The sequence below is a fragment of the Myzus persicae genome, unplaced genomic scaffold (genome assembly GCF_001856785.1).
Source record: "Myzus persicae strain clone G006 unplaced genomic scaffold, MPER_G0061.0, whole genome shotgun sequence".
Taxonomy (NCBI): Eukaryota; Metazoa; Arthropoda; class Insecta; order Hemiptera; family Aphididae; genus Myzus; species Myzus persicae.
The window spans coordinates 830,412-846,737 of NW_019100581.1; the positions used below are offsets into that span (position 1 = coordinate 830,412).

At 27.6% G+C, this 16,326-nt stretch overlaps 2 protein-coding genes and 1 long non-coding RNA gene across 6 annotated transcripts; 1 reads left to right on the forward strand and 2 right to left on the reverse strand.

Moving 5' to 3' along the window:
* The first annotated feature begins 28 nt into the window (after positions 1-28).
* LOC111034276 lies at positions 29-11,020 on the forward strand. Of its 2 annotated transcripts, none has more exons than XR_002604508.1 (3): positions 29-208; positions 520-681; positions 10,828-11,020. It is a non-coding gene; the product is annotated as an uncharacterized LOC111034276 (long non-coding RNA). The 2 variants fall into 2 exon arrangements; XR_002604507.1 differs by lacking the exon at positions 29-208 and adding an exon at positions 237-427.
* On the reverse strand, positions 4,535-5,388 carry LOC111034252. Of its 2 annotated transcripts, none has more exons than XM_022315382.1 (4): positions 5,261-5,388; positions 5,104-5,196; positions 4,869-5,012; positions 4,535-4,778 (listed from the first exon to the last, which is right to left on the reverse strand). In XM_022315382.1, the coding sequence occupies exons 2-4, from the start codon at positions 5,187-5,189 to the stop codon at positions 4,592-4,594; spliced, it is 417 nt and encodes a 138-aa protein (XP_022171074.1). In that variant the 5' UTR covers positions 5,190-5,196; positions 5,261-5,388; the 3' UTR covers positions 4,535-4,591. The 2 variants fall into 2 exon arrangements, with proteins under 2 accessions (XP_022171074.1, XP_022171082.1); XM_022315390.1 differs by having other exon boundaries at positions 5,254-5,388.
* LOC111034238 (maltase A3-like) lies at positions 8,122-15,161 on the reverse strand. Of its 2 annotated transcripts, none has more exons than XM_022315361.1 (11): positions 15,015-15,161; positions 14,228-14,427; positions 13,720-13,899; positions 13,472-13,647; positions 13,073-13,198; positions 12,255-12,496; positions 11,420-11,618; positions 11,027-11,276; positions 8,715-8,910; positions 8,481-8,624; positions 8,122-8,390 (listed from the first exon to the last, which is right to left on the reverse strand). In XM_022315361.1, exons 2-11 carry the CDS (start codon positions 14,409-14,411, stop codon positions 8,204-8,206), a joined length of 1,884 nt encoding a protein of 627 aa, XP_022171053.1. In that variant the 5' UTR covers positions 14,412-14,427; positions 15,015-15,161; the 3' UTR covers positions 8,122-8,203. The 2 variants fall into 2 exon arrangements, with proteins under 2 accessions (XP_022171053.1, XP_022171063.1); XM_022315371.1 differs by having other exon boundaries at positions 14,228-14,493.
* Positions 15,162-16,326: the final 1,165 nt, after the last annotated feature.

The following is a 16,326-nucleotide window of genomic DNA, read 5'->3' on the forward strand; positions in this document are numbered from 1 at the left end:
CTCATTGTTTTTATTCATAAAAAATAAATTGTTATGAAAATAGTTTTTATTTTTATTTTAGTAGTCTTGGTCAAACCCATTAGTCTTGACGATTAGGTACATGAGTAGCTTTCTATAATAATAACGATGAAATAATATTAAAGTTTTAAATTTCTAATGTATTCTGAAGGGCAATTATTAATGCATAGGCAAACAGATAACGTACTCCGTGAGTAATGACATAAAATTAATAATTATTATATTTAATAAGTGGGAAAAAATAATATTACTTAAAATATTACGTCTAAGTAGTCTCTCAATTTGCCACTTCGGAACTTGAACGGTGAGACCAAGTTGACTCTCCTATCATGCCGACTACGTCACAAGGCTTGCCGGGGATCCAGGTCGTCGACCCTGCCACGATACATAATTTATTATTGTTTCTTAGGTGTAAAATATGACCAATATCAATCATTATTCTTAATTAGTAGATAAAATATTAAGTGTTGTGCTTATTGAAACCAACCCGACCATTTACAGAACAATCGGAGTACGGCCGTCTTCCTGATCAATACCCGGATCTTCGTCAACTACTTATATTAAATATAACATTATTTCGTTATATTACGCAAGAATGATATAATAATTACTGTCTTCGATTTCTTTGTCGAACGAATTCAATCAACAGTTTGTTTTTTATCTGTATGTATACTAATTGTCACTACATATTATGTCTTTGCTCAGAAAAGTTTATGCAATGATTTAATAGTTTTGTCAGTATCACAAACATCCTGCCTTGCTTTCTTAGAATGAACTTCAGGGCTCCATTCTTCAGCTTCCGTAATATTTTCTCGTTTCGCGTTCTTTTAAGATTTTAAGCAATTATAATTGTCCATCTGTTCAAACACAATATTGTTAGAATGGAAAACATTTTGTCCAATGACCCATCATTCTTCAGTATCTTATTTAATAAATTAATTTTATTGTGTATTTATATACATGCTGAAAATAACTATGTTATATTAATAGCGCAGGTACGTGAACGTTGAAAATAAATAAAAATAAATAATTAAAACTGTGGTGGCAAGGGTGTGTGGTAATTACAGACATTTGACACGTTTTTTTATTTTTTTGGTTTTTTTCTTCATTAAATGCTGATTAAAAAATTACTTTTGGTGAAAATTATTAAATTTGAATACCTGATTCCTCATATGTGGTTCACTATCAAATTAAAAAAAGTGGGGAAGTGGATGTCGCTCTGCTGTACAGTAGGTTACAAATGGGTTACATTATGATATAAAATCATTGTATACACGATTCTGAGTGGAGACGGTTTGTTGGTATAGGATATTTAATATTATATTTTTATTGTTATCATTATTAATAATACTGTAGCCGGTAAGTTTAAATTTGAATTAATATTATCTTAAAATTATCAGTGATACTGGAAAAATTGGGCTGTTTTGGAACCAGTGCACACGGCGCCGCTGGGAACGGCAAATTAGATCATTTAGATGAATACTAGATATTTAAAAACCTACTAGATTTGCTATAATCACTAAAAGCCAGTTACTCCTTAACGTTTAATTTAAGTATGTACAATTTTCGTAATTTTCGTAAATTTTGATACTTTTGTTATGCTACCATATTCCATAAGGGCATTCCCAGGAACTCTTTCGACTTTTAACTTTTTAAGGAGTGTATTATAAATTTTAAATAACAAAAATCGTTATTATAATTTTTGTTAGTATGTGATTTTGTCCAAATTTGACTTAAAATGTCGTAAAAATAACTATTTATATATTTTTCGGATTTTTTAGTTACGGAAAAAACGACAATTTCATATGCCTATAAATAGTTGAATACTAGTCAAAATATGTTGGTGTATAGAAAATGCTAATACAAGCATTCAGTGAAAATTGCATGTACTTACGGTCAACTTAAAATATGCGTGTTTTCATATAAAAAAAATTAACTTAAATGTAAAAATGTGTAAGAACTAGCTAGTAAGCTAAGTTGCTATGTAAAAAAATCCAGAAAGGCGATTTATGCTATTGAAGGTTTCGAGTAATCCTAATATTTTTTATAATTCACTCTAACGGAAGAGTTAAATTTGAATTCATTGTAAAATCATTGAATACCAAAAATGAATCTCAACGGAGACGGTAATATAATACTTCTAAGAATATTTTATAATTCATTAATATTTTTTTAAGTTACAACAAAATAACATAATAACTTTAATAATAATTAAATATTTTACGTTATTACATTATTACGTAAACAATTTTTATGAATTTTAACTTGAAATAGTTTTGGGTTTTTCTATAAAGTTTGTCAACATTTTAACTTCAGACGCTCATAAACAATTATTTTGAATTTTCACGCAACTTATTTTATTAATTCCTCTAACAATAACTTATGGAAAATACTTTTAATTTACATTCCTTTTCAAAGAAAAACGGGAATTTTCACGCAAAACCAGTTTTCAAGGAAATCGATTTTGGCTTGTAGTGGAACTTTAACAAAAATGACTGTAGATACATTAAATGTTCACTGAATATATGTGTCAGCATTTTCTATACACCATACAATTTTCAACATATTTGGACTGGTGTTGAACTGAACTATTTATAGGCATATGAAATTTTCGATAATTATTTTTTTAAATTGATGTCGATAAAAAGTTGTTCGTTTTGTCTAGAAACATTTAAATGTAATATAAGATTAATCGTAAGTTTTTATTGGTAGAAATTTAAACAAAAGTTGAACGTAAATCCATAACAATTTTTATGAGCGTTTAAACTAAGAATTTCGACAGAATTCGCAAATTCACGAAAATGGGCAAATTCTATTTAGTTAGAAATTCATAAACATTTTTATTATTATATCTAAGATTTAAAAATTGTTGTACAGGATTCCTATCAGCTTGTCTACGTTAATCAAAAAAAATTTCTACCAGAAAGTCAAATTAAATTTTTATGAGCATTTGAAGTTGAAATGTGTACAACATTGAATATCCAGTCGATTTTTTATGTACCAATTTTCTCATTCTGTTGTATAATTTAAAAAAGAATAACTGCAGGCACTTGAATTTTACACTATATTATTTTATCAATTCATATACCTGATAACATTTTCAAAATATTTTGACTTATTCTAAGCTGTAGAGTTCAGTTTCTTCCGTAACTAAAAATCTAAAAAATTATGATTACAATTATTTTTTACAGATATTTTAAGTTCAAATTTGGACAAAATTTCAGATTTAAAACAGAAAGAATAGCGTTTATTATTTTGTTGTAATTCGGTTATAAATAAGCCCAATTTTGCATAGGTATAATAACCTGTTATATTTAATATTTTTCCAGCATTACTGGTAATTTCATTTAACTTACCGGCTACCATATTAAGAAGAAATAATAACAATATAAATTATCCTTGATTGACATACTGTCTCCTCTTCTCATCGTTTTTCGTATACAAAGAAACAATATAATTCAATTCAAATGTAATACCATCCATTACATCAACCTCTTAGACACCTAATGTACAGAAAAATGAAATCCAATCACCAGCTTTTTTAAAATAATTTTTTTTTAAATATTTAATATAAAATATACCTATGTAAAATTGGGCTGTCGTGAAACCGAATAACAACAAAATGATAAAAGTTATTCTTTGTGTTAATATGCACTTTGAACTTAAAATATCATTAAAAAATAATTGTATTCTTACGTTCCTTAGATCTTATAGTTATGGAAAAAAAATGGAACCTTTGTGGAAATTGTAGAACATTATTTTAAATTTTCAATCTTGAGCTATATAAATCGAAAATTTTATAAATTTTCAAACACAAAATCATTTTCAATTTTCAATTTGATAAATATTGTCAACATTTAACCTCAGGTGGCCCAGGTAACCGACCTTTAATGTGTTCTAAACATTTAGTATCGGTATTAACTATAAATTTAAAAAAAAAAATACAAATCAAATATTGCGAGTGTCTATAAACAGCTAAGAATTTTATATTTTGACCTCCCTAAGCCTAACTAGATACACTTGGAAAATATATTATTAAGTTCAAAAATCGAATTATAATTTCCACAAAACACACATCATTCTAAAATGATGTATAAAATATATTCATTGCTCCCCTCAGAATCTAAAAATTGACATTAAAAAATGTCTATAAAAATCATAAAAAGTGCAAAATTTAAAAATGTATTTAAAATAAAATTCAAACCTAGAAAATAGTTTTATAAATAATATTTGGTAAGCAATTTATGTCTTTATGTGTTAATTTTTGAATAACGAACAAACTACAAAAATTATATTGTGGAAACCTTTTGCTACCCACTAAAAAACTCCCTCCCCGTGAACCACTTAGATCAAGTTAACTAGGTACCGGAAAAACTCTCTGAATTAGAGGTACAAAACATATTTACTGCTTACAAAAAGTTGACTCACATAAAAAATAAATTAGAATTTAATGACCTTAAAATCGTGAAAAAATTCAACACACACAAAGTTCTTAAAAAAACATTATTTATTAATATTAACTTAAAAACAATGTATTACTCAAAGTTAACAACTAATATATTATAAGATAAACTTATAAAATCCATCTTGTAAGCATAAATATACAGATTAAACTAATTAATTTTATACTGCTGCCCGTTGTAATACCACCAGCATTGTTTTTTGGTGAATCAGGTTCTATAAATTTATCTGTTACTACGACTACTGACTGTGGTCGTAGTTGTATTGGATTCCCAGTTGAAATGGTAGATACTTTGGTGCTAAAATCAAAAACACAAATTTATGAAAGCATTAATTAATGTAAAACTGATAATCCGTTACACCTATTTTGAATTAAAAAATCTAATTACCCCGGGCTGTAACCAGAATTTTCACTTCCCAAATATACAAATAATTCATCTTTGAAATTATAAATTACATTGGACAAGATGACCGTTTCAGTTTCACTGCCAAAGTTAGTTACGACTATGTATGATTCGTGTTCTAATAGCGATCTGAAAAAAAATCATTAGATGATTAGTAATATCGGGAAATAACACATTGCTCTATTTTTCTAAGTAGCTAAATTGTTCATTTTCTGGTTAACTTTTCAAAATATAAATCGATTTAGTAATATTATACGTCCGTAGATCGCCGTTTTTTAACGTATCGGTTTTTCGAAGTTGAGACATTTTTTATCTATAAATAGGTTCATAATAAAATAACTAATAAATATTAAATGCCTTAAATATTAACTTATAACCTCCTCTAGATTGTTATACGAGATAATGAAATTAACTTAAATTTGTATTTAATGAGAACTCAAACATTTAAGAGCGATAATCAACTGAACTGCTTTGAATAATATCTTCCGTTTATATAAATTAAATTAAATTTAATATGTAATGATTAACCAAAAGATATAAAACAGTGAGTAATGCTTTTATGTTACTACAAAGCAAATACTTATTATTTATGTCCTATTAAAATATATATTGATAATAATAATTGTATTTACACAATATTAATTAAATTAATATAATTATATTACCTATGATTGTATACATATTTCGTTTTATGTTGAAAGAATGACATAAATAGATACTTACCTCGAATAGGTATTAAATAGATCGAAATATGTCAAAGCAGTATTTTTAAATTGATGTACTTGCGAGTTGATGTGCACAAACCAGAATTTTTTATGCTTAACTTTTGGTAGATTTATAATATTTTTAGATTCTGAGTGGATTGACCAATGTATTGATTTTATAATGTTACGGATTTAACTATTTGTCCGAAAAATATAAGTCCGCGTATAAATTGTCGATTTAAAGGAAAGCAAATGCTTTGAATTTCAACTCCAATATCATAACTTTTAAAAGAAAGATAATTTAGTTGGGAGTTTAAGTAGGTCAAATAAAAAAATGCACAGTAGTTAATTCAGGAAATACAGAGCATTTTTTCACAGGGTAAAATTTTTTAATACCTTACATTTTTGTAAGGTAATTATAAAATGTTGACATGTATTTTTTTCATTAAATGTTGATAAAAAAATTCTATTGATACAAATTATTCAATTAGATTTCATGATTCCTCAAGAGTAGTTGTTCATAAACATATTAGTACTTGTAATATATATCTATATATATATATATATAAATATTTAAATAAATAGTACTAGTAATATATATAAATATTATAAATAATATAAAATATTAACGATAGTAGTATGTTATCAAAAAATATATTTTATAATATAGGCTTTTAATACACATTAATTAAAAATAGGATATTTGTAAATATATAAATTAAAAATATATTGGTACATTGATTAAATAAAAGATACAAAGGGGGGACGAGGTGACCGAGTGGTCTGACGCGTCCGCTGCGACGCAGCCGATCGCGGTTCGATCCTCGGACACCGGGCGGCATTTTTCTCTGGACAAGTCGCGGTGACCGGAGAACAAGTGCCGCCATCCCCCAACCGGGCATGGCAGAAACCTACGGGTGCCCAATAGAAATTCTGCCAAAACAAAAACACACACGTGTTCCCCCCCCTACAGTCCCAAAACTCTACAGTACCACACAACCTACAGCTAATGGCCTCAGTTGCCGAAGCTTAAAAAAAAAAAAAAAAAAAAGATACAAAGCATGAGATACCTTAATGTTACTATAAAACAATTAAGAAGCACTTGTTATTTAAATTAATTCAAAATATATCTATAATATGATAACAAATATGACACAATTTTAATTAAAATATTATAATTGTAATTTAATAATTATTTATAATATATTTCGTTATGTTACGCAAAAATGACGTTAATACTTTAATTGAACTTTTTATCAATCACTCACGCTGGATTCTAAATTGATATAGACTGTTGGCATATCAACGCTTTCCGATGTGGAGGAACCTGCATAATATGTTATTTCATAAATACCTAGTTATTAATATTTTTTGATCAAACATCCAAACTTCGGGTAAGTTATGTTTTTCGAGTAAGCTTCTCTTTTTACACATATTATAGTGTAATTTGGAAATAAATAACAAGTGTTTCGTAACTTAGGTTTTGAGCTTAACCCTACATAATTCATACAACATACATTTATTAACAATTATTTTCTTATTCTATATAAATCGGCGAGGTAACTGCTTTTTATACATGTGTGGTAAAACATTTTTAAATTGTATTTTACTCGACAGATAACACATCAGGTACCCAAGCCTCGACTTCATAGTTCATACAATGTGTAAATTGTGTGTGAAACATTCTACTCCAGAATACAATTTCCATAATACATATATTTCCTCTCAACAATGTAGGTACATAAGTGGAGTAATTGGTACGAAAAAGATGCTCACGAAACAGTGTGAGGATTTTTATGAATAATAGACATTTTACTCAAAAAACAACAAATTATTATAAAAAATGGATTTGAGAATGCTTGGCTGGTCACCATTTATAGAAGCACTTATGTGCATGATTATTCGACTAATTCAGTCAAGTATAAACTAGTTTTGTATAATATTATGTGTGACAATGGAGCATGAATTATCCATTTGTGTGACAGAGGTAACAGACATTAAACATGTTGTGACTTGTACATTTTTGTTATCGGCATACATTTTTAAAAAAACGAATACTAATCAAATGTTGCATGTGCTTACAAATAACCCAACTCAATTTAGTCATTGATAAGTACTTAAATATACCATAAACTTAGTATATTTAATGAATGTTTTAGTTATTCTAGGAGTTTTTGAAACTGCTAGAAATTTAAAATGTTGATCTACATGCATACACATTCATCGCTAAGCTCAGAATTTAAAAGTCTACATTTATAAATATCTATAAAAATTATAAAAACAGTCAACATTTCACAATAAATTGAAAATTGTGCAATGTCTAGGAAATTATTGTAAACATAATATTTATTAAGTAATTTCTGCCTTTATAGATGTTAATTTTTTAATAATAATCACAAAACCAAAAATATTTCGTCAAAAACTTATGGTATATACTGAAAAACTCCCTCCCCGTGAACCACCTAAATCAAATTTACTAGGTACCTTAAAAACTCTCTGAATTAGAGGTCAAAACATATTAATAATACACATAATGTTCCTTAAAAAATATATATTACAATTTACTTAATAAGAGTATAACAATGAATTAATAAGCAACTAACATGTAAGATAAATTTATAAAATCCATCTTTTCAGCATACAAATACAGATTAAACTAATTAATTTCGTACTACTGCCTGTTGTACTACCAACAGCATTATTTCTCGGTAAATCAGGTTCAATAAATTTATCTGTTACTACGACTACTGACTGTGGTCGCAGTTGTATTGGATTCCCAGTTGAAATGGTAGATACTTTGGTGCTAAAATCAAAAACACAAATTTATGAAAGCATTAATCAATGCAAAACTGATAATCCGTTACACCTATTTTGAATTAAAAAATCTAATTACCCTGGGCTGTAACCAGAATTTTCACTTCCCAAATATACAAATAGTTCATCTTTGAGATTATGTATTACATTGGACAAGATGACCGTTTCCGTTTCACTGCCAAAGTTAGTTACGACTATGTATGATTCGTGTTCTAATAGCGATCTGAAAAAAATCATTAGATGATTAGTAATAACCGAAAATAACACATTACTCTACTTTTCTAAGTAGCTATATTGTTCATTTTTTGGTTACCTCTTTAAAATATAAATCGATTTCGTAATATTATACGTCCGTAGATCGCCGTTTTTCAACGTATCGGTTTTTCGAAGTTGAGACATTTTTTTATAAAAATTATAGCTACTAGTTGGTATTTTTTTCTGGGATTCGACGTTCATTTTGTAATAATTTGGATTTACTGGTAACCATGACTTTTTCTCTTCAGTGAAACCTTTAAAGGAAATTGTAATGATTTTTCTTTTTAATAATCATTTTATCAAACAACTTGTTTTAACTTTAATTGTGTAGTTACATATGAAGTAGTAGTAAGTATCCGAATTAATCAAAATTAATTCGTAATTTATTTCAAAAAATAAATTTATACCTTTTTGTTCAATAATTTTACCATGATTGTTTGTATTTTAATATTATTGAATCTATAGTTTTGAAACTGAATTTACCTAAATCAATTTAATGTATAAACCATATTTTTATCAAAGATTACAAAAAACAATAAGTCATACCCACTGCATTTATAGATTCCTTAATCACTGATCAATATCCTTCATATAGACACTAAATAATCATACTACACAACAAAACAAAAGCACCAACTACACTTCGTATAAATATGTCGATTATATTATAATAAATTATCGTTGTTATCAAATAAAATAGATTTTAAAGAAATAAAAACAATTAAGTGTTTAGAAGAAAGAATAACATTTTTTACAAATACAATCTTAAATAATTTTAAGCTCTGTGCTATGAATAGACAAAAAATAACAATTAAAACAAACACTGGATAGCACCATTTATAGTCCGCTCGATAAAAAAGGAAATTTACATATTGCAACAAGACTGCAGCATCCATTTAACAGAGCCCTAATCAATAAATATACACAGTATAGAAATTGATTAACAAACATAATTAAAAAACGGAAACTAGAAATTTATCGTAAAATTTTTGTAAAAAAAAGTAGACATCCAAAAAAGTCACTGCCATCTATAAAGGAAATAACGCCCCAACCTCATTATCCTTCTCAATATTAGAACATTAATATAAATAACTCAATACACGATTTTAGCACCTATCCCTTTCTAGCCGAAAACACTTTTACCACATATTTTACCAGAAAATCAAATCTTATAAATACTTACTCAGTTAATAATGAAAATATAACTTCTCTTGATGAAACCCAGCTATAACCAGTCATTACTTATTATTTCTTACAAAGATAACTCAACTAGAAATTCTTGAATTAATATATGACTTAAGAGATGGTTCATCCCCAGGTAAAGATATAATTTCAATTATTGTAATTACAAAAATAAAGGGACATTTTGCCGATATTCTAATACATAGTTTTGTGTTCTTTCAATATATCTATAATGACTCCTATACGTAAAGGAGGTAATACATCAGATATTTCGAATTATAGACCAAAATCTTAACTAAATGTTTTCTCTAAGATATTCGAAAGAGCCGAAAAGCATAATTTTCTAAGATATCTTGAATAAAATGCAATCCTTTCATCGTCGTATTATGGTTTTAGAGAAAATATTGGGACGAAGATAGGTAGTCTGGCACAACTCTCTAGAAACATATAGGTATACAAGTATCGAAGAAAATAAAAAAACCTTAGGTGTCGTTATATGGACCTAATAGTAACACTTCTGATAGTATTTGTCATAATTAACTACCTAAATATTTTCAAATCAATAGGCATAGTTAATACCTACATCATTTAATCCACTTCAATCGTATTTTCAACATAGAAAACAACAAGTTAAATTCGCATATACTGTAAGAAATGAATTGGAAATTAATAATAGTGTCCCACAAGGCTCTGTACTATATCTACGCCATTCTGTATATTATATATGTTACTGCACTAGGACATTTTAACATTCAAAAGTAGGTTAGTTTATTAATTTGATCTATTGTTGATTTTGGACAATAAATACTATCTTATCTTATCTCAATATAATATCATGACTTCTTAAATGACAACTTATTTATGTCATTTGTAATCTTATGCAATTTACGTAATGGATTTTAACTATTCAGTAACTGGGTGATAGTAGTCGATCATTTTTATCTTAAAGACTAATAATATTTAAAAAAATGTTTTAATTTATTTTTCAGAATGTGTGACGAAATGGTCTTAATGGCCCACAAACCATAAAGCAGAAGAAGGAGAAGAAGTAGAAGTTTCAATCGGTTTAGAACATATTATATTGAAAATTGTCAACACTTATGTTTGTATTTGTCATGACGTAACTGTGATGTATAAATTAATGAAATTATTTTTGTTAAAATGTATAAGATTTCTCATTATATATACCTGCGCAAATAGAATCATCCCATTGCATTGGACACCTTTGATAATCTCTTGGTCTCGATACTCTCGGACTACCCGCAAGTTTATCATCTGTTACTTGTTCTGGTCTCAAATACATGTTGTCTTCCATTCCAATTTCACTACCGTAATAGGTGACTTCAATCCCGGGAAGGGCTAATTTCAATGCAGTAAACATTGTTGCTGCTTCAGCACCAAACTTCGATGACGTCCTAAAATTGTCGTGATTTTCCATCTAAATTATGAAATAATTATCAATATAATACGTCATAAATATTAGGATTTAAATAATAATGAAACAAAAAGTTATTTGTGAAGGAAATCATAATATAATCTCTAAAAAAACATAATATATTCATTCAAATTAAAAATACTTACCACCCAATTGGGCACTGCGTTTTCTGGTAAATTGGCCAACCAATTTTTTATTATTGAATCTATATTTTCAACTATATGATCATCTTTTGGGAATCTCACTAGTGCTAAGTTAAACGGTACTTGAGCTCCAGGGTTCGTGAAGTTTCCGTAATATTGCATTAACAAATCTACGCTTGAATACGATTCTGATGTCATCAAACTGTCCAACATAATGATATAAATTTATGATTTTCATTTATAAAAATTCTTAATTAACTTGTTGTTAATTATAGTTTAAACTAATAACACAACATCAGGAATAAGATAAAAATTATTTAAATTATACGGTTTGTGTAGCGTAAAGGCTGGCAGCAGTAACTAATGTGTGTGTTTAGTAAACTAACGCTTGTCATCGCTTGCTCCCGGAATAATTGAACTTATAAAAATAAAATATTTATATTAATACGCATATGCACTAATTGGAAATCCAGAAAAAAATATGTACGTATGTATACAATTAAATTACATACAAACCAATAATAAAAATTTCAGTTATTTTATAGTAAGTTAAAAATATTATTCATGTTTCTTTCAGATGATTTTTACATTTTACCTAGAATAGCACATTGTCATAATATGAGAAGGTTTAATACTAACCTACAAATGTAGTATTAATACCCCATAATAAAATACATTATTTTAATCACAATAATATAGTATAATTTAGTATTTACTAAGTAATAATATTATAGATTTACCAGACACATAATGTACAGCAGACTGTAACTCACTTACATGCTTTTTTTATTTAATTATAAAATTGTATAAAATGTTTGTGTAATTATATTGCAATTACCCAGAAATTGATATATTCTTGCTGTTTGTATGATTAATCATAAACGCTCTCCATTCTAATACACTATCGATAATTTCAGGTTGATCTTGGGTATATGTATGATTAAATTCCAAGTATTCGGACGCGTTGCTCTTTCCCGGCAAAAATGGTTCATCGGGAAATGAAACATTTTCGTACAGATACTTGAGAGCATCAAATCGGAATCCATTAACGCCTTTATCCATCCAAAATCCCATTACATCCTTTAAAACAATATCAAGACCATAAATGATGAACATTGACATACGAAGTAATAAAAGACATTTCTTATAACATATTTAGATTCCGAATGGATCAAAATCAATTATTTCATTTAAAAGTTTATTTCACCATGATGTGTTCGTTTTCGTCTGCAGTCACCTTTAAGATCAGTGAAAAACTTAATACTTCAACTTAGGGTTTCACTACCAATATTTACATCTACTAAGAATCTTAAAAAGTAAAAATTTGACCAACATTTTTAAAATAATTCGATTTTGTTACAATCAAAATTAATAGTCACATTGTGTACCTGTATAATATAGGCTATAGGTATATTTGTAATGTTGTTCAAATATTTAAAGAAAGATTTTCTAGACATAATATTATAAATAATGCATCTAATAGTTAATAATAACATTTTTGTAAAGTTTTTGACAGTTCGTTCAACATACTACGAACATTGTGTAACTAATAATAGAAGAAAACAATTATTAATGAATTATAAAAGCCCCTAATAATTTGGCTAAATGATAGTCACCCTCACAAAATGCTTTTCCAGGTTTTATACAACAACTTACTAAAATTTGTTGCTTTACATCCGGATTTCTCATGTCGAAGTCTGGTTGTTCCTTACTAAACTGATGGTAGTAAAATTGTTTTCGTTCTTCAATCCATGTCCAGGCAAGACCTCCAAATAGACTCAACTGTAATAAAATAAATACATTTTAATTTACAAATATTTTGATAAGTACCAATTATTTATAAATAAAATCTTAAAATTCTAGCAAAATTGTATATAATTATAAAATTGAAGTTGAACATTTTACTTTGGAAATTAAAAATAAGGCATTTCATTAAAGATAATATATAATACAGTGAATAGCCACGAAATTCGTGAAGTACCGAATATTTTATATTTGTATCCTTTTAAAATGTTGAAATTCCAATCAAACATTTAACCTCAATACGATATTTACCCAATTATTTGGTGGTTGCGGTGTAATCGATGAGTTACTGATGACATCTTGTTGATTTGAAGCGTCACGCCAAACGTAATAATCTTTGTACTTTCCTTCTCGTTTGATTGATTTTTGAAACCACTCGCACTTGTAACTTGAATGGTTTGGTATAAGGTCAATTATCAGTTTAAGATCTAAAATAAAAATATAAATTATTAAAAACATACAAATCTATACAATTATTAGTATTTCTAACAAAGTATTACTTCTCTTATTCATTTCAAAAACTAATTCTTCCAAATCACTCATCGTACCAAACATAGGATCAATCATATAAAAGTCTTCGACATCATATCCCATATCATCCATAGGTGATTTGAAAAATGGACCGACCCATATTGTTTCTATGCCAAGATCAACGAAATGGTCAAGTTTCTGGGTAATACCTAAAAATGTTACATAATAAACTCAAAATTATTTCAACGTTTTATATATTGGGTGGAGTGAAGTAAGTATTCAATATTTTCCACTGTGGTTATTTTGGGAATTAACTATTTTCTTTATGATTTAGTGAGGAACTAAATATTAAGAAATTCTGAGTAACTAATTTTCGAAAAAGTGAAAAAACTAATAACAAAATAGCGGTAAATGTTATTATTTACAATTCACTAGTTTTTGACGAATACTTGGTCAAGCAGTTAGAAAATGTTAATAAACATTCATAAACTGTATCCCTTTGGCTTTTAAAATGAATTGAATTTCGATAGCAAATACCTTTTAAATCTCCAGTTCCGTCTCTATTACTATCTTTGAATGATCTTGGATATGCTTGATAAATTATTGTACTTGACCACCACTCATTATTTGGCTTGGAAGCTTTGAAATATACATCACCATTTACTGTTGCACATATATAATATGCTATCATCAACTGACAGCATACAAAAAATGTCTTCATATTGTTGTAAAATAACCTTGAAACGGTAATAATTTTTTTAATATGGATTATCCAATAATTTCTACCATAATATTACTAATACCTATAAAAACAAATTACGTTAATAGCAATGTTAATAACTATTCTGTATAATTTTGTTTTAAATATTCAAGTCTCAGCTGTAAAAATTAAACATTTTTTTTTCATTTTTAAATAAAAAATAATTGACAAATATTTGTAATTTTTATGCATACAAAAATGTCTTATAATATGGTATCTAAATAACATTTTTGAACAGGCATCAAAACAACTTGTGACAAATCATTTATTAATGTTTTATGGTTTTTAACCCTGCGAAAATGTTTTCATCGATATAAAATATACAAAAACACATATAAAACGAGTCGAAATATAATGGAGAAAACGTTATAGTGTGTAAAAGAAGCTAATAGAGATAATAGCTTTTAGAGATATTTTATTATTTAGTTTATTTTTATTTTTAATGACCCCAAATAAACGATATCAGTTAGGCACAGTATTAATTAAAATGAAAAAATTATTTTGTCTATAAATAGGTGACTAAATACTAAGTTACTAAATTGTATACCAAAATTGTTAACTTACCAACTTTTCTTGACTGTTCAAATATATGTTTTTTTAAATAATTTAATTATAATAAAATAGTTATTTAATTAAATTTGTATTATGTAAGTACTCAAACGTTTGTAGCCTTGTTCAATAAATTAACAACTGCACTGCTGTGATGAATATCCTCTTTTTATATAAATAAAATAATATGGATGTACCTATTGATTATACAAATGATAACGATACTTGAGACACTTTAGTGTTATTATACTAGAAACACTTATTATTTTTGTTCATAAAAAATATAATATTATAAAAAAAGGTTTTTTTTTTATTTTACTTGTCTTGGTCAAAACCATTAGTCTCAACAATTAGGTACATAAGTAGGTTTAGTTTTTTATAATAGTAATAATGATGAAATTTTATTAAAATTTGAAATTTAGATAAATATATCTTGAAGGGCAAGTATTAATGTATAGGCAAACAGATAAAATATTGTGTGAGTAATGATATAAAAATAATAATTATTAAATTTAATTAGGTAGAAATAATAATATTACCACCAATATATTTTTACAATTTTTATTTAATAATTTTAATATTTGATACAAATTTTTTTTGTTTTTGCAATGGTTTTAACAAATATAAACAACCATATTAGACTATACGATATGTTGTTTGTGAAGTACCGTTGTTAGAAGTTAAAGCTAAAAGCTAAAAATGAATTACCGCAGTATGAGCTACACAAGTTTGGATAACAATTTTTCGACAATGGAACTATTATGTAAGCAGATATTATATTGGAGTCAGAATTAATGAATTCGTAAGAGGATTTGGTTTGGTGATCGAGAGTGTTAAAAAGCGTTTTCTTCTGTTGTTCGTTCGGATTACTATTATATGGTGGTTGAGCCGATTGATCTGATTTAAAATCAAGCCTGGGCATAAATCAGTTACAATGTTAAAGTTAAGTTAATTTTAACTCTTTTTAAATTCGATTTTCATTAACTTAACTGTTTTTATGCAGAGGCACGATTAAAAATTACGACATTATGACGGTCAATACATGTCGTGTATACGATTGTTTGTATACGTAAATGGGAGCGTGCCAAGACTTCCCTCTTCGCAGTGTTGGGTAAGTCGTGGTCACGTCGAGAAGCTCGAAACCAACGCCTGAGCAAGCGGTCTACAGGGTGGGATCGGGCTCATAGTCCTGGAAATGACACTTTTTGCGGTCTCCGTGTTAAATCGACTGTTTGACCGTTGCCGGTGAACGAGGAGAACCGGGCGCGTAAAGCCGCTGGCAATCACACGCCGTAGGTCGTCGAGATGGCTTCTGGTCGGTTCGTCC